The sequence below is a fragment of the Sinocyclocheilus grahami genome, unplaced genomic scaffold (assembly GCF_001515645.1).
Source record: "Sinocyclocheilus grahami isolate Dianchi unplaced genomic scaffold, SAMN03320097.WGS_v1.1 scaffold966.1, whole genome shotgun sequence".
Taxonomy (NCBI): domain Eukaryota; kingdom Metazoa; phylum Chordata; class Actinopteri; order Cypriniformes; family Cyprinidae; genus Sinocyclocheilus; species Sinocyclocheilus grahami.
Window position 1 is genome coordinate 116,024 of NW_015506145.1, and position 18,821 is coordinate 134,844.

Genomic DNA, 18,821 nt, shown 5'->3' on the forward strand with positions numbered 1-18,821 from the left:
CAGGTACAATTTTTAATTTTTTCTTTGTTTTTATCTCTCCCACATCTGAAAAGAATCACACATTCTAAATGTTGTCAATATTTCATTTTCATTTTTCACAAACAGTTTTAAAGTTTTAATCCTCAGTTTTTTATTTAAATCTTTTCCACACCAGTGTTTTTCTTCTTCTTCATTTTGAAAGATGTCCTTTAAATTTAGTCAGTATTTCGTCATGTCAAATTCATTCATTTTGGTCAGTTTCACTGACTACAAGCAGCGTTTTTATCCTGTGCTATCTTTTTTGTTGTTGTTTTTTTAATTTGTTTAGTTATTTTTATGGTTTTATTTATTTACTTTTTTTTTTGACAAAAATATATATTTTTTTTATAAATGCTCTAATTGTCTGGATGTTTAGATGTAAGCACTTCTGTCCAACAAATTTTATATTTCAACAGATTAGTCAGATACAACATTATATGACAATTTATATTTTTAAAACTCCCAATGATGTTTCATCATTGTATCTGTCGCGGAAACACTTACAATACCTTACACTCCACCTACTTATTCTGTACAGTGGCCTTTACCTTTGAGGGAAGTAGACGAAGACACCAGAATCAATGAGGTCATGATGCTCCATTCCTCTCCAACCAAGAAATAAACTTACGGCAGATAATTAAATGACTAATGGCTGTGTGCTCCACTTGTGCGCGCTGACAGCCTAAAGCTCTCCAGAGAGGCTCCATCCTGCCAGGAGAAGAAGCTGATGAAATTCCCCAGACTAATCAACTGTTTGTGTGTGTGAGTGTTTGTGCCTGATTTTGTGTGTGTGTTTAGGTGAGAGTAGGTAGGAGCTGACAGTCTGGAAGAAGGATATCAGTGCATGCTAGCTGGGAAGGAATCACGGCTTAGCTTATGGGAATTTGTGAATCAGAAAACAGAGGAGTAAGAGATGGATTCATGTGCGGAAGGGTTTGTAGCAAAAGCACAAAACACAGAAGCTGAGATGTAATCCAAACAACACCAGCGGAGCCAGCAGCTAGAGATAGACCAAAACACTAGTCTACCAGACTCATCCAAAAGACATGAAACTACTGGCTAAAATAGGGGCTCAGACAAGAGATCAGGTAACAAGATAAACAACAGTAAAATTGCTGTCAGGAAGCGGGCAGTACTTCCAAAAACGTGGCACTAGATCTGAGTATATATTGTATATATAGGAGCAGTAAACAGAAATGAGAAAAAGCTGTAGCAGTTAATGCTGGAATAGACTACACAACTTTTAAAACCAGAACAGATTTTAAAACACGAGGCATCATACACTTGCTGACTTTGTATGGTTACAGAGGAAAACCTGGCATCATATACTAAACGACTGAGATCCTCTGACACTGATCCTCTTAACTGTATGGAATCACAGTCTGAAGCTAGGAAATCATGCCCATCATATACAGATTTTTTCTGTGAAAATGCTCAACTCCAGCTGCCCAAAATCTGCAGATTCGTCCTGGCTTTCGCCAATTAGTTTTGACTCATGCAGGCTTCAAATCTGGGTTAGAATGTGTTGAAAGTCATGTAGTGTATTCCAGTCTTTCGACCCTGTTTACACCTATTAAGTTTGGTTTGGAGACAAAACATACCAGGCACAATGTTCTCTTTTTAAAAAGCCAATGTATTTACCCACCAATATACCCTCCCCTCCCCTCGAACAAAATTAAGACAGAAGTAGATGAAAGTAGACACAAGAGACGGATTAAAACACTAGGTGGAAATGGGAATGTCTACCTCATTTATTTGTGATCCGATTGAACAAAACGCATCTCAAAACCAGGTGTAAACAGGGCCTTCGATTCAGTAGGCTTATTTAAGATACACAGGTTCACTCATATCATTCAGTAACACAGAATTCTCCAGCTTCATTTCACAATATCCAATGAAACAACACTTGAGGCAATAGTGCCTCCCCTCCAGCGACCTGCCATTCACATGAGATCGCTGCAATTAGCAAACAACAACAACTGATTAACAAACAACAAAAAATGATCCAATCATTGGACAAAATCAAGTCCCACTAAATTTTTTTCCTTGTCCAAGAAGCCGTTTTACTCTAATATAGACACCCCTGGAATTTAATTAAAAACCAATTCAAAAACCTATTGACTTCAGGACGATGGAACTGGAAGTCCAAAATGCTAACTTGTTTCTGGAATTTGGCATAAAAAATGCATCATCCCTGCAGCACTATATACAATATGTAATTATAATTACATCAATCAGGCATAACATTATGAGGCTCATTGATGCATGTGGCGAGCGAAGGCTGGCCTGTGTAGTCCGATCCAACAGACTACTTTGAGCTACTGTTGCTCAAATTGCTCAAGAAGTTAATGCTGGTTCTGATGGAAAGGCGTCAGATTACACAGTGCATCACAGTCCACACAGCAGTCAGGATGCCCATGCTAACCCCTGTCCACTGCCGAAAGCGCCAACAGTGGGCACAGAACTGGTCCATGGAGCAACGAAAGAAGGTGGCCTGGTCTGATGAATCACATTTTCTTTTACATCACGTGGATGACCGGGTGCATGTGCATTGCTTACCTGGGGAACACATGGAACCAGGATGCACTATGGGAAGACGGCAAGCCGGTGGATGCAGTGTGATGCTTTGGGCAATGTTCTGCTGGGAAACCTTGGGTCCTGCCATCCATGTGGATGTTACTTTGACACATACCACCTACCTAAGCATTGTTGCAGACCATGTACACCCTTTCATGGAAACGGTATTCCCTGGTGGCTGTGGCCTCTTTCACCAGGATAATGTGCCCTGCCACAAAGCAAAAATGGTTCAGGAATGGTTTGGGGAGCACAACGAGTTTGAGGTGTTGTCTTGGCCTCCAAATTCAAAAATCTCAATCCAATTGAGCATCTGTGGGATTTGCTGAACAAGCCCCACCTCGCAATTTACAGGACTTAAAGGATCTTCTGCTAACATCTTGGTGCCAGATACCACAGCACACCTTCAGGGGTCTAGTGGAGTCCATGCCTCGACAGACCAGGGCTCTTTTGGTAGTAAAAAGGGGACCAACACAATATTATGTTATGCCTGATCGGTGTATATCCTAGATTTATTATATTCCTCCATGATGCATTGATAACCAGTTACACTTTTTGGTATTTATATTTAGTACTATATATAAGATTTTGATTACAATAATTTTGAAACATTATTCTGGAGATATTACTAATTTAATCTTGTAATGTTGTTAATTTATTCTCGACTTTATTCTCGTAAAAGTCCTGTTATGAGATTATCAAAAAATTTCTACTTTGTTCTCTAAATCATAATTTTTATTTGAACATGACACTAAAATGATGGGAATTTTAAACTGAATTATTGAGGGTGGTTTGAAACACTGCAGTATTACAACAAACTTCGCAAATTAACTGTGAGAAGTCCAGTCTTTGCTTAACCCCAGGCCTCAGGGGGACCAACACAATATTATGTTATGCCTGATCGGTGTATATCCTAGATTTATTATATTCCTCCATGATGCATTGATAACCAGTTACACTTTTTGGTATTTATATTTAGTACTATATATAAGATTTTGATTACAATAATTTTTAAACATTATTCTGGAGATATTACTAATTTAATCTTGTAATGTTGTTAATTTATTCTCGACTTTATTCTCGTAAAAGTCCTGTTATGAGATTATCAAAAAATTTCTACTTTGTTCTCTAAATCATAATTTTTATTTGAACATGACACTAAAATGATGGGAATTTTAAACTGAATTATTGAGGGTGGTTTGAAACACTGCAGTATTACAACAAACTTCGCAAATTAACTGTGAGAAGTCCAGTCTTTGCTTAACCCCAGGCCTCATGCATCTTTTCAGTTTATGTTTTGTCTGCTTGTCATTTTTTATATGTTGCCTCAGTGGACTGTCACAGTTCTTTGAGTCAGTCTGGAGACAGCCTGCGTGAGGTCACGACAAATATGACAGAAAGCCTTGCCAGGCTGCTAGCGGGAAAGTAATGATGCGGAATTGTCTCGGCCCCTGAGATGCAATAACGGGAAGATCCTAGCAAACAGACAGTAACAATATATTGTGCTTAGAAGTCCAGGGACAGGTTTCGCAGAGTTGAGTTGTTAACCACGCCTGTCAAAAAATCACACAAGAGTGTGTCAAAACCAGAAAGCAGAGAGAATGTCTGGCTCTTGGTAGACCTGGAATATCTTCCAAAACGCAGGCTCTAAACTGAGCCTTGAGAGCTGTCCTAAGATTTAACCTTTGTCACATTCACAAGTCCTTTCCCGTGCCCTCCTCCTGGATTTCACTGAGCTTTGGCTTGGAGGTAAAGTCGTCTCACTGAGGAAAAGTAGATTTACTCGTTCATCCTTTCCCCTTCGGTAACTCTTGGCCACTGGGTAGCTCAGCCTCTTGCTTTTCTCTCTTCGCTGTCTCCCGTTCTGCTGTGGTATTGTTCAGTTAAAGGTTATTATCTTCTCTGCTACAGGAGGCAGAATCTAGTGTAGCTACCACAGTGTCCTCCCCTGCTGCTGTGCCAGTCAGCCCCCCGACTGGACATGGCCCTGATTGAGTTATTTCAGACTTCCCCCTCCTGTGAACGAGGTGAAGGAGTGGGAGGGGTGTGATGCTGCAGTCTGCATGGATCAATTGAATTGAATTATTAAGGCACAAGCTTAATTGTAAGCTATTTGTAGCATTATTAGATTAAATATTTGTTATCAATCAAAACTAAAAGTAGGATTTACCTAAATCCTTCTCATCCATCTGTTATATTGACTGTATTCTCAAAACATTGCAACTTCATTCTCATTATGACTTTATTTTTAAACATTACAACAAACTTTATTCTTAACATAATTTTTTTCCTTCAAAAATACTTATTTATATATTTAATCTCCTAATTTTATGATTTTATTCTTGAAACATTGACTTTGTTCTCAAAATATTACAACTTAATTATCAGAACATGATTTTTGCTATTATATTGATCTCAAAATATTTTTATACTTTATTTACATGCCTCTAATATCCTAACTTTGTCTTTATTTTTGTAACATTGATATTCTCATTACAACTTAACTCTCATAACCTTTTCCCCCCCAAAACATTACTAACAAACTTATTTTTTAACAGGTCTTCTTTTCATTCTCAGACCATTATGATTATTTCAAAACATTGTATCTTTATTCTAGTAACATTATAGCTTAATTCTTAAAACATTAGGGGTTTTTTCACATAACTTATGACTTAATTCTCTGAACATTATGACTTTCAAAGCATTACTTTATTCTTGTAACAACTTTATACTCAAAACATTGCAGCTTTGTGTAACATTTCAACTTAATTTGTGCAACATTCTGACTATATTCTCAAAACTTTACTATTGTAACATTACAACTTTATTCTCCAAGCATTTTGGCAGAATTTCCAAATCACAACACATTTATTTGTAAAACATTATGGTTTCATTCTCAAACTTAGATTGTATTTTTATTTTAACATGCCACTAAAATTCCACACAGAGCTCAGGTGGCAGATGTTTCTGAGATTATTACCTGGTCAGCGACTATGCCACACAGGGGTGTAATATTGTGTTAGTAGTGTTTTATTAATATTGTGTTTTTTATGCTGATGAGTTAAAGGTGTAAATGTGAAGAAGGACAGGTCAGGGTCATCTCATCCCATAAGAGCTTCTTTGCCTATGGCTTGGTGTAAAACCCCAAGGGAATAGAAGTCCCAGATATAAACAAAACTGTAGAAATGGATCATTGATGGGACTGTCACTATAATCGCCTTGCCCTGTACTTTATTCTGGGTTATTACTTGCCAAGAAAGCAAATGGAGCCCTTTGGGTCATACATTTTGCATTAAAGGTATATGACTTGTGCTCCTGCTCCCACCATCTCACCTAATTGTCATCATGATGGCAGTTATGACTCTTTTTCTTCCCTTCCCCCTTTTTTCCTCTGTCTTTTTTTCAGGTCCTGATGTTGGCAGATGGTAACACAGAGGGTTTCCTTTATCAGAGGCTGCCTATTCTCTCCACCCTGGTTTCCCAGGATGGCAAAGCCACTGCGTACGTGTGCGAGAACTTCGCCTGTGCCCTCCCAGTAACCTGCCCGCAGGAACTGAGGAGACTGCTGCTGGAGTGAGAGCTGCTGTCACACCACACAAACATCACTGTGGGATCTCTCCATAGTCAGACCGCTATATCTCAGATTATTATGCAAGTAGCAAACTGCAGTCATCAAAAAACAGTCATAAATGAAATGCGCTGTAAGACATTATACAGTGGCAAGGCAAACCTCTGGGGCTGCCCTTGTTGTGATGTTCTGCCTTGTTTTAGACCTGTTATACAAGGCGGTAGTCTTGGGAGATGGAAATACAATGACATTTTAATGTGAGAAGGAACGCTGAGATCAAACCTTTCAGAGGTTTGCCTCATGGGCTCAGTTGATCTCTGTCAATCTGCTTTATAAACTATCAAGCATGTTTCTCCGCAACCTTTCTATGCAGTGCAGCTGATCAGCCCTGGATAAGCAACATGCTAGATTTAGAATGGAATGACACACGATGTATGTATACTACAGCTCAGACTCAATGGAATATAATAAATACTCACTAAGTAACCTTGTGTGATCTGGTTAATCTGTTCATCCCTTTAATGTACTGCTCAGATTTACGGGGGTCTCACAACAGACATGACAAGCAACTCGAACCGATTGTTTTCTATGAATGGACATACACATTCGCCGTCATTCAATGTTCATTGATGGCGCCCAGGTGTAAATTTGAAGGCTGCTCAAAATTCTTACACACTATACTTTTCCATTTAACTCAACCTCAACAAAACATTCACAAATCATTATTTTGGTATGTACACAACTGTTCAAAAGTTTAGGGTCTAATATTTCTTAATGTTTTTAAAAGAAGTATATATTGCATATATTTGATTAAAAATACAGTAAAAATGGTAATATTGTGAAATATTATTCAAATTTAAAATAGCCATTTTCTAGTTTAATATATTTGAAAATTCCTGTTATGGTAAAGCTGAATTTTCAACAGTCAATACTTAAGTCTTCAGTGTCACATGATCCTTCAGAAAGCATTCTAATGTGTTGATTTGGTGCTTAAGAAACATTTCTTATTATTATCAATGCTGAAAACAATTGAGATGATTAATATTTTTTGTGGAAACCATGATGCATAAATAATGTAATATTGTGAAATATTATTCAAATTTAAAATAGCCATTTTCTAGTTTAATATATTTGAAAATTCCTGTTATGGTAAAGCTGAATTTTCAACAGTCAATACTTAAGTCTTCAGTGTTCACATGATCCTTCAGAAAGCATTCTAATGTGTTGATTTGGTGCTTAAGAAACATTTCTTATTATTATCAATGCTGAAAACAATTGAGATGATTAATATTTTTTGTGGAAACCATGATGCATAAATAAATTTAAAAGAACAGTGTTAGACATTTTAAGTCTTTACTCTCACTTTTGATCAAGTTAATGTTCCTTTACTAAATAAAATGTCTTTTCAGATGTATTGACCCCTTTGTTGACTTTTGACCAGTAGTGTACATAATGTAAGCTTAATGATACATTATGTGCAGTTTTTTTTTTCATAACAAGTTTGTCGTTTTGTGGGTTGACCATTTGAATAAAGCCTAAATAAAGAATGTATATAAAGGTTGCATTTCTAATAGTTGTGCCGTTGCAGCAGTTTTGACGTACACTGACCTGCAAACTTGTGAAGCCATTCTTTAAGTGCAAAACCAATGATTTACCAACCTGAATTCATTGGTTAAGGCTCAATAACTTCTATACACAACTCTTGTGTAATGCTGTTCTTACCATTTTAATTGAAGAGTGTAAATCCTGTCCCCTTTCCTCAGTGACTGATCAAAAATGTGTTATTGGAATATTTAACCTAACCACAAGAAATATTCATTACCACTTAATGCTGGTCATAGCTGTTAGCTTACTACATTAATGTAGAATAAAAACAGAGGAAATTTGGTAATATTATGCAATATGTCATTGAAAAGCCATAAATACACTGTAAAGTGAATCTATAATTTCTAATCAGGCACCAAATAGTAAAAAAAAGTATACTTATAAAAATATTTCCAAATTTTCAATTCACTGGCAATCTCTGCGAGATGATAGGATCTTGTACAGCGCCGGTAGACTTAAAGGGATCAGTGCAGTATAAACATCTAATGCAAAGTATACAGAGGAAGTGCCAAAAAAAAAAAGATCAAGAAATGTGGCATTGCAGTCACGCTGAGCAAATGTGTCTAATTATAAGGCCGTTCAGATATGTGGAGAAGAAACACCTCTACTTAAGTTGGTAGGATTTCTTGAGAGCTGCTGAGGGATGCGTCTGTTTCAGCACGACAGCTCCTTCCTCTTCCACCCCCGCGACTTTACCAGCCGTGGGTGACACAGAAAGACAAAATTAACCCATCTGCAGAGCTACAGTACCAGTCCATTGTGAAATATCCTCAGGTTTGAGTGTGCCGAATGTTTCCTGTGTTGTCGATATGAGCACTGCATTGTACAGATGGCGTATAGCAGTGACTCTATTATAGCCCAATGTTAGGAAATGCACAACAAAGGAAAAACTCACCACAATCCAATCTCGTGTGAAAAAAAGGGAGAAAATCTGCTCTGGCCATGCTAAGCAACACGGCAGGCTAATCCAGACATATCTACCATCAATACATGCTGATTTCGGCTGCCTGTCCTCCTCTTGTAGATTTGCTGGGAGCCACGTTTCCCAGTGTTTGTGTGCAGATTTTTTTGCGGAGGAGGAAGGTGAAAAGGGGGCTCTGCTCCAGTTATGTCGAGTCCTGTCTTTGTGACTTGTCAGCGGTTTGTACAACCATGCTTTCATCTGTCTTATTTTTTCTAATTCCTTCAACCAGCTGAAGGAGATGAAGAGCTCTTTGGAAGCACAGTATCGTTGAAAATTCCTGTTATGGTAAAGCTGAATTTTCAACAGTCAATACTTAAGTCTTCAGTGTTCACATGATCCTTCAGAAAGCATTCTAATGTGTTGATTTGGTGCTTAAGAAACATTTCTTATTATTATCAATGCTGAAAACAATTGAGATGATTAATATTTTTTGTGGAAACCATGATGCATAAATAAATTTAAAAGAACAGTGTTAGACATTTTAAGTCTTTACTCTCACTTTTGATCAAGTTAATGTTCCTTTACTAAATAAAATGTCTTTTCAGATGTATTGACCCCTTTGTTGACTTTTGACCAGTAGTGTACATAATGTAAGCTTAATGATACATTATGTGCAGTTTTTTTTTCATAACAAGTTTGTCGTTTTGTGGGTTGACCATTTGAATAAAGCCTAAATAAAGAATGTATATAAAGGTTGCATTTCTAATAGTTGTGCCGTTGCAGCAGTTTTGACGTACACTGACCTGCAAACTTGTGAAGCCATTCTTTAAGTGCAAAACCAATGATTTACCAACCTGAATTCATTGGTTAAGGCTCAATAACTTCTATACACAACTCTTGTGTAATGCTGTTCTTACCATTTTAATTGAAGAGTGTAAATCCTGTCCCCTTTCCTCAGTGACTGATCAAAAATGTGTTATTGGAATATTTAACCTAACCACAAGAAATATTCATTACCACTTAATGCTGGTCGTAGCTGTTAGCTTACTACATTAATGTAGAATAAAAACAGAGGAAATTTGGTAATATTATGCAATATGTCATTGAAAAGCCATAAATACACTGTAAAGTGAATCTATAATTTCTAATCAGGCACCAAATAGTAAAAAAAAGTATACTTATAAAAATATTTCCAAATTTTCAATTCACTGGCAATCTCTGCGAGATGATAGGATCTTGTACAGCGCCGGTAGACTTAAAGGGATCAGTGCAGTATAAACATCTAATGCAAAGTATACAGAGGAAGTGCCAAAAAAAAAAAGATCAAGAAATGTGGCATTGCAGTCACGCTGAGCAAATGTGTCTAATTATAAGGCCGTTCAGATATGTGGAGAAGAAACACCTCTACTTAAGTTGGTAGGATTTCTTGAGAGCTGCTGAGGGATGCGTCTGTTTCAGCACGACAGCTCCTTCCTCTTCCACCCCCGCGACTTTACCAGCCGTGGGTGACACAGAAAGACAAAATTAACCCATCTGCAAAGCTACAGTACCAGTCCATTGTGAAATATCCTCAGGTTTGAGTGTGCCGAATGTTTCCTGTGTTGTCGATATGAGCACTGCATTGTACAGATGGCGTATAGCAGTGACTCTATTATAGCCCAATGTTAGGAAATACACAACAAAGGAAAAACTCACCACAATCCAATCTCGTGTGAAAAAAAGGGAGAAAATCTGCTCTGGCCATGCTAAGCAACACGGCAGGCTAATCCAGACATATCTACCATCAATACATGCTGATTTCGGCTGCCTGTCCTCCTCTTGTAGATTTGCTGGGAGCCACGTTTCCCAGTGTTTGTGTGCAGATTTTTTTGCGGAGGAGGAAGGTGAAAAGGGGGCTCTGCTCCAGTTATGTCGAGTCCTGTCTTTGTGACTTGTCAGCGGTTTGTACAACCATGCTTTCATCTGTCTTATTTTTTCTAATTCCTTCAACCAGCTGAAGGAGATGAAGAGCTCTTTGGAAGCACAGTATCGGGGACCTATGGAACCTCATTTTGGTAACATCATGGTAGGACATTTTTTGTTGTGTCTGCGGTCCCTGCTGCAATCAGTATTTTGTTTACAGCTATTCGGTGACAGGCTACCTGCTGGAAGAACCTCCGTTCCTGTCACATTAGAGGGGGCTTTCGTGTACAGATCTCTCTAGTTTAAGTCCGTTTTGAAAGAATAGCTGCCGTGTAGCTCAAGGGCCGGGGCTCTAAAAGCAAAGTCCCTTTGGAGATCATTACTGCATAAGATTTGTGAGCATCTCCGAACCCTCCTTACCTTTGCAAGATAGCTGAGTAATAAGGCCACAGGAGGCTCACCGTGCCCACAGTCCATGAACCAGCCTGGTAGACTGAACCTACTAGAATTACAAAGTATGAATTTATAGCATGAAATAGAATATTAAATAGTATTAGTCTTATTATTATTTATTGACAATCATACAAAAATGAGAGTTGTAATTGGAAGATGTTCAAATATATATTTAAATATTGGTTTATAAAGATTTTTATGCATACAGTATATTCATTGTTGTATTCATTATTTTTTATTTATAAGTATATATAATGAATATAATAAATGATAAATAAATAAAAGAATCAAACCTAACGAACAAATGCAAGATTCAAAACCATAGATTCAAGTGTAAAATTCAAACCATATATTAAAAATAACTCAAAACCCTGTGTTATTTTAGTATTGTTATGTGTATATGCTATTACAGTATTTAGTCATATTTTAAGTAAGCTTTTATTTTTATATTTTCAGTTTCCATTTGAATATTAGTTCATTTATATGCTAATTTATAATTGGTCATTTATATGCTTTTGTGATTTGGTTTTTTATATATATTTAATATATTAATTAAATTTGTATTTCCGTTTTAGGTTTATTATATTATATTTCAAACCATAGATTCAAATCAACAAATGAAAACTTCAAACCATAGATTCAAGTCGGGCATGAAAAAGAAATAAACATTGACAGAAAATTCCGTTTTTCTTGAATTCCCGTGTGAGACGTGCTGTACGCTGCTAACATCATTGTGTGAAGAACAAATTTGTCATCTGATTTGCTTTTATTGACAACCATTACTTGACTTTATTGTCCTCTCTTTATCAGCCTGTTCATCTGTTTCCAGCAGTCCCATCTTTTAAAAGCAGGCTTCTTTAAGCAACTTCCAGGGGCTTGGAGTCCTCGTCAGTGCAGACTGGGGAAAATGGCTCTTCAGCTGCTGAGTGTGTGAGTGTGTGTATTGATTCTGCTCTGTGTGAGACCTTGGCTTATTGGCTGATGGCTGGTAGGATACCTGCCCCAAAGAGGAACCAGCCGCTCACAGCTGATTGATTATTATGGATTACATCCCCGATGATTGTAACTGCACATTCACACAAACAACCGCTCCCAATACTTACATTGTATGACCTCAATATCACAAAATTATTGTGGACAAAAATTTACAAAAGATTGCAAGACCAATAGTAATTTAGCACTTGTTGAAGATTTTTTGTTTGTTTGTTTGTTTATTTTTTATTTCTATTGAATTTTTTTTTGTTTAGTTTTCATTTCATGATATCGTTTTTAGTTTAGATTTTTTTCTATAGTTGTTGATTCACACACAAAAATATTTGGTGCAAAAATAATTTTCACTCAGAAATTGCTTGTAAATCTCACAAATGACAAAGTAACGGCAAGTGACACACTGAATTAAACATGAATTTTGAAGTAGAAAGACTGAGCTAGTATTTTCTTGTTAAACATACACCAAATATATTTTATTTTCAACTTTCAACTTGGTATCCAATGGTATCTAGTGGCATTTTCATTTAATGCAGGCAGATTGAAAAAAGTTTAATGTTTTCTAACATGCCACATAACCAAAAAAAAAAATTACATTTCAGTTTTGGAGTCATTTTAGTTTCAGTTTTTCGCAGCTATGTTTTTATTTTGTTTAGTGCCATTGTTTTTATTTAGTTTTTTTTTTTTTACTTTTCACTACTGATAATAACATTGTGCAGGATGTTATCTGAACAATGGAAGACAGGTTGATTGTTTGGGAAACCTGTTTGAAAGTTATTGTTTTTACAATTGATTTAAGTGCACAGAAAACACATTTCAACTTTACTAAAGTTAATACAATTGTCTTGTCCAAAACCATTTTGTATTTTTTGTTCCTTGCTGACTGATTGGTTGTTTTCTCTTTCACTTTCTAGGCCCTTTTTGCAAGCGCATCAAAGCTAGCTGGCCCCTCTTCACAGTGGAGCATTTCTGCCCTGGTCTGCTCTTCCCAGAGGAGACAATTAGCCATCCTTCTGCCACATGCTCACATACAGTACACACTCACTGACCAGCAGCATGTGTCATCCAATTGGAAAATTGTTACCATATAGCGGCAACAATGTGACTCCATGTGCCATCAGCTGGTTGGTAGCCTAATTCTTCAGCATGTAATGTACTTTCTCTTCCTTCCGATGTTTCCAGCTAGACCGACTAGATGGAGTGTGTGGTGGGTTTGCACTGACAATGCTGGTGATTGATCTGATTTTAGTATTCTTCGTTGCCCCAGTGCCCGGCACACGAACTGTTGTTGAGGAACGGACCTGGCCATACATATTCATCAGTAAAGAAGGTCAGGGAAGAGAGGAAGAACACAAGGGACCGTGCTGAGGCAGTAAATTCACTCCATTGCGCCGTGGCGGTCGGCGACGTGACATTTCATAGTGTACACACAGAGAGCAGCAAGCAGGGAAGGAGAGGTCTGTCATTTTTGTTGCGTCGCAATTGGGTAATGATATACAGGAAGACACAAAGGAGCTGATGTGGTCAAGTGAGGTCAGTGAGCTCTTGCCAGAAGATGCCTACTGTCGCGCCGCATCCCTTCAGCGTTTAGAGGCTGCCTCTGTTTCCTGTCCATTCTTTCAAACCATTACATAAATCAAATGCAGCCATGGCTCTCTCTGTCCCCCGTTCCTGGCTCTGTTTCTGATCAGTTCCGGCTATTACATGTCTGTATTCTTAATCAGGAAGATCCAGTCCTACAAGGTGATGCCGTCCCAGAATTCAGTCCTGCAGGGTATAAGAAAATAACAGACCAAACGTGTCGAATCACTTTATTTTCTGCTTGGCTTCTATTGTATGGGTGCCAGCCATACTATTGAAATATTAATATAAGATTTTAAAGTTAACCTCTTGAGACCCTGCATCTTCATATGAGGACATTATATTTGAGTGAATTTCTCTGACATTATACATGCCACCGTCTGGATGTCCTGTACAGAGCACATTCAGGGCTTTTCAGAGATACTAAATGTTTGGATGTTTCACCATGACCACTCCCTCTCCTTGGTCATCAGAAATGTCTGATATTAATTTAGTGACACGCTTATGGAAATATGATAATATTTTGTAATTATCATTTAAATCTGACTAATTTTTAAACTGTGTGTCATAAATCAACATCTCAGGAAAATGTTTTGGGGTTTCAAATCAAAATATGATTTTCTGTTACAAAACAGGACGTTGATTTCATACATGACTATTACGCATTTTGGGAGACACACCAAATGAATAGGGAAATAAATTATATTTCAATATTCCTATGAAATATTATATGTTATTATGAAAATCTTGCCAATTATTACTCCCATTATTACACTTTTTTTTCATTACATGTTGCCCCAAAAACACATTAATATGCTAATTAGATTTAGTTTATAGATACATTATATATTTTTTTTCAGTAAAAACAGTAATAGTGTAAAATATTATTACAATTCTGTTTTAATATATTTTAAAATGTAATTTATTTTTGTGATGACAAAGCTGATTTTTAGCAGCCATTACTCCAGTCTTCAGTGTCACATGATTATTCAGAAATCATTTTAATATGCTGGTTTGGTGCTCAAACATTTCTTCTTGTCAATGTTAAAAACAGTTGTGTGCTCAACCTTAATGAAATAATAATAAAAAATACAAATGGAACAGTTTAAGCTTATTGAACGTTTAGACAAAAATTTAAATTCCATGTTTTTTATTGAATGTCATATACATGATATGCATATGATACATCAGGCTTTTATAGCTCATATAGTATGATATAGAAGAATATGGAGCTCACACTCAAAGAGAATTAAAAAAACACCAGAACAAAAATGTGCAATTTTGTGCAGTTTGCTAGTTATAACACCAAAATGTAAGATGGAATTTTAATAGATTGTAATGTAAATCGATGAGATGTTTATAAAAGTATAGCGGACTACTTGCATAAAATGCATATAACTATCAGTTGTCACTCTATATCTTCCAATAATATGACTTAGATGATATTTAAATGCTTAGATTTATCATCAAAGCTCATTAGTTTTTATTTTTGGGTGGGGTGGGGTGGGGTGCAAAACATGTAACGTAATACAATGATGATTAAGATATGAACACATAAACGTTTCTCCAAAGACTGATGTATCATATTTGATACTTTGATGATTTTTCTTAAAAAAAAAAAATACTGTATGGAAAATCAAGTTGTGTGCAATAAGTTACTTCAGTCCAGTAAGTGTTCATCTTGAAATATTAGTAATAATACAAAAGCTATGGAAGAGTTATCTTGTGCCAATCTTGATGAGCCTACCACTTAACAAATGAATGAAAACGTAATGATGATAATATTTCTGGGTTTTGTAACATCTGTTGTCTTTTACATTTGCAAATGTGTCCACAGGGTAGTATCAGCGATGTTCCCATGGGCTCATTGTTGTTATTGGATCTGTTTAATCTAGATTTGTAGTTTTTAAATTAGCCATGTATGTTTATGAAGGCAGATCTGTTTTTCCCCCCTTATAAGAATAAGCGGAGACAATCAGTGAATGCAATCAAACAGTTGTCATTTAGGAGTATACACAGTGGTTATACCTTTGATCAAAATGTCCCTAATGATTTCAGGTTTACTCTTTGTAGATCCCTCTTGGCCTTATTTATGTGCTGATCATTAAAAGCTCATATTTATTAATAATTTTAATGAATTATACTTTACAGAGGATGAAGTTCAATAAGAAAACCTCCACATTAAATTATCCACAGAGCCAGAAACTCCCATCTCTCGCACTTGTAAGATTTATTGGGTTTGACCAGAATGTTCTTGCATGTGGGATTCATGCTAACTAGAGCAATGGGGGCTAGTGGGAAAATGGAGAGACTAGTTCATCATGTTAACCTAGTTACCTGAAGCAGACAGAGGCGGCAGGAAAATCAATCGTGCCTTTCATATGCAGCGTCACTGCCCTCCTCTTACATATTCTGCCCTAATGATACAAATGGCCATGAGGCACATGTTGAGCGTGACCCAGTTTCTTACTTACTCATATATACGTCATATTTAGCGAACGCTCTTGCTCATTTTCTCCAGAACTGTTCACTGTGTTGATTGGTCCTCGCTTACATCAGCTTATTTCAAAATAGGTCATGTGAGTTTTATCTCGTTTTAAAAACTCTATGTGCCAGGAAGCATGTTGTTTCACTTTGTATTGATATAGGATGAGGTTAACCAAAGGCTTTTGCATTCAGGATGCTTTTATTCATCATATAGAGAGATTCTGATATCTCAGATGAGCCGAGTCTGATACTGGCATCCTTGGGGCTGTTGAAGGTCCCAGGATACTTCGAAAAACTGGGAATGAAGAGAGCAGGCCAGTGCTCGACCAGAAGAGTGGCCTGGCAAAACCAGCCCTTGACATTTTCTTGACATTTGTTGACATTTCTGAATGCATGTAGACAGGAAAAGAGGAGTTAATCAAAACTAGGCTAGAATATTGATGCGCAACTGTCAACAGGCAGTGCCATCTGTACCCTCACGGTCACGGAGGTTAACTGCATGAGGTACAGCTGCTGTACTGTTGTCAATGATGGGTGACTGCACACATCAAGACAAAACTATTTTTTGGCACTGCTGGTGTCACCAAATGAAATTTTCGAGCAGGTTTTCCTATTCAATGGAAAACCTCCCGTTTTTTGATAAATTCAATTAAGATCATAATAATAAAGTCATAATTTCATGATATAACGTCACATTGTGCACTGTAAGCAAAAATCTGTAGAATAATGTAAAAGGTATTGGTACTTTTTCTGCCAGGAAATCATTCGTTAAGTTTACAGACATTTCCTTTAACCTTTAAATGCAACACAATAATTCAAAATATGGGTAAAACACAGAAAAAGAAAATAAATAATAATAAAAAAACAACTTCATTTTAACAGTACATTGAGCCCATTTTTTTAAGGGCTCCTCTGGAAGTGTTAGACATAAATTAACAGTGGTGAGAAAAATTAAAATTTTGTGATATAAAGTCACATTGTGAGTTTAAGCCCCAGTTGTGAAAAAATAAAATCATAATTTTGAGATGCAATACCATTCATAAGTTTGTAGGATTTTTAAATGTTTTAAATGCAAAAGTCCCTTATGCTCATCAAGGCTGGCCTTTATTTGATCAAAAATACAGTAATATTGTAAAATTTTATTGCAATTCAAATAACTGTTTTCTATTTTAAAATGTAATTAATTCCTTTGATGACAAAGCTGAATTTTCAAAAACATTTCTTATTATAAATGTTGAAAACAGCTGTGCTGCTTAATCTCTCTCTCTCTCTCAGTGTGTATGTGTGTGTGTGTGTGTGTGTGTCAAAGACACAAAGCAGTATTGTATAAAGTGCTATACTAATAAAGGTGACTTGACTTGGCTTGCGTGTGTGTGTGTGTGTGTGTGTGTGTATTCTATGATAAATAAATGTTCAAAAGAACAGCATTTTTATTAATGAAATGAATACAATTTATAATACTTTAAAAAATAATAATAATAATGGTATAAAAATAATCTTGCACGAAATTATATTGTATACATTGTATGCATAAAAATTCAAAATTTCTAAATTCTAAGGAATAAATTCACAACTGTGAGATCCAAGGTCTCAATTATTTATTTAGTTTTACTTTTTTTAACTTTAAGATGTAAATGACATTCCATAGTTTTGTAGTTCTGAATGAAAGATTTCCTTTTTATTCTAAACACTCAACACTTTTCAAGAGAAAAATGGAGCATTCTTCAGAAGCATTTTCATGAACTCATGCTAGCTCAACGAAATCACAACGCAAGCGGCCAACATTCTTTTCTGATGTGCTCGCTTGGACATTATATCGCAGCAATTAAAACCAGCCGATGCCCTTTGTACAAACATGGAGGAAATTATTTTTAAGAATTTTATCTAGGCTTTCTTATCATCATTGGCAAATATTATGACTCATTCGGGCTTGTTTTACGTGCGACAGAAATGCATGCACATTTCAGCTCCCCAGAGTGTTGGCTTGTCCTTGAGAGAAGATCTGAAGATATGGTTGAAATGACTAGGTTAATCGAACGCAGGGATCTCCAGGAGAAAATCACTTCTTTTGGCTACACTTCCTCTCTCCATATCTCCTCTGACCGAATCACTGCTTCCCTGCCTTTATACCAACTTACATGCAATGAGAGAATATACCTTCTGTGATAAGGCAGGGATAGAGTCATAGATCAAGCTGTTGCCCTAATACATCCTTCCTTACACTCATTTACCATCTTTCGCTTGTAGCCTATTTCTGAGGGCTTGATAGCAAGGTTGCGGGCTTTTATTGCTTTTCAGTGTAGATAAGGGAGCCTACATGTGTTAAACTCAGAGAAAACGTGTGCGATAAAATGCAGGGCTCCAGATTCTTAGATGCTTCCATTTTACTTTTACTATTATCATCACTTCCTAAATACATAAATAAAAAGCTTTAAAACATACCACATTATAGAACAATTTTATTCATTTTTTTAATGATTTTTTTTTCTGTATATCCACTTGTTTTTATTTACTTTTGAATATTGTGTCCACCATACAATACAAAATTTTAAAGATAATTGTGACTTTTTCCTCTTATAATTTGGGTGTAACAGGGCGACGTGCGGATCCATCTGCAGGCTTTTATTAGACAGAGACGTGGTTATAACAGGCATGGGTCAAACAATGGCAAGTAGGTATATAGAGAGCAAGACAAAAGAGTAATCCAAAACGGGCGTGGTCGATCGGCGGCTAACAATATCC

At 36.5% G+C, this 18,821-nt stretch overlaps 1 protein-coding gene across 2 annotated transcripts in view; it reads left to right on the top strand.

The window, feature by feature from the left end:
- Positions 1-6,646, top strand: part of spata20 (spermatogenesis associated 20) — a 34,285-nt gene extending 27,639 nt beyond the window's left edge. For both annotated transcript variants that reach the window (XM_016250015.1, XM_016250017.1), the window contains one exon: positions 5,999-6,646. In XM_016250015.1, coding sequence (XP_016105501.1) covers positions 5,999-6,169 — 171 coding nt within the window. In that variant the 3' untranslated portion in view covers positions 6,170-6,646. The remainder of the gene's footprint in view (positions 1-5,998) is intronic.
- Positions 6,647-18,821: the final 12,175 nt, after the last annotated feature.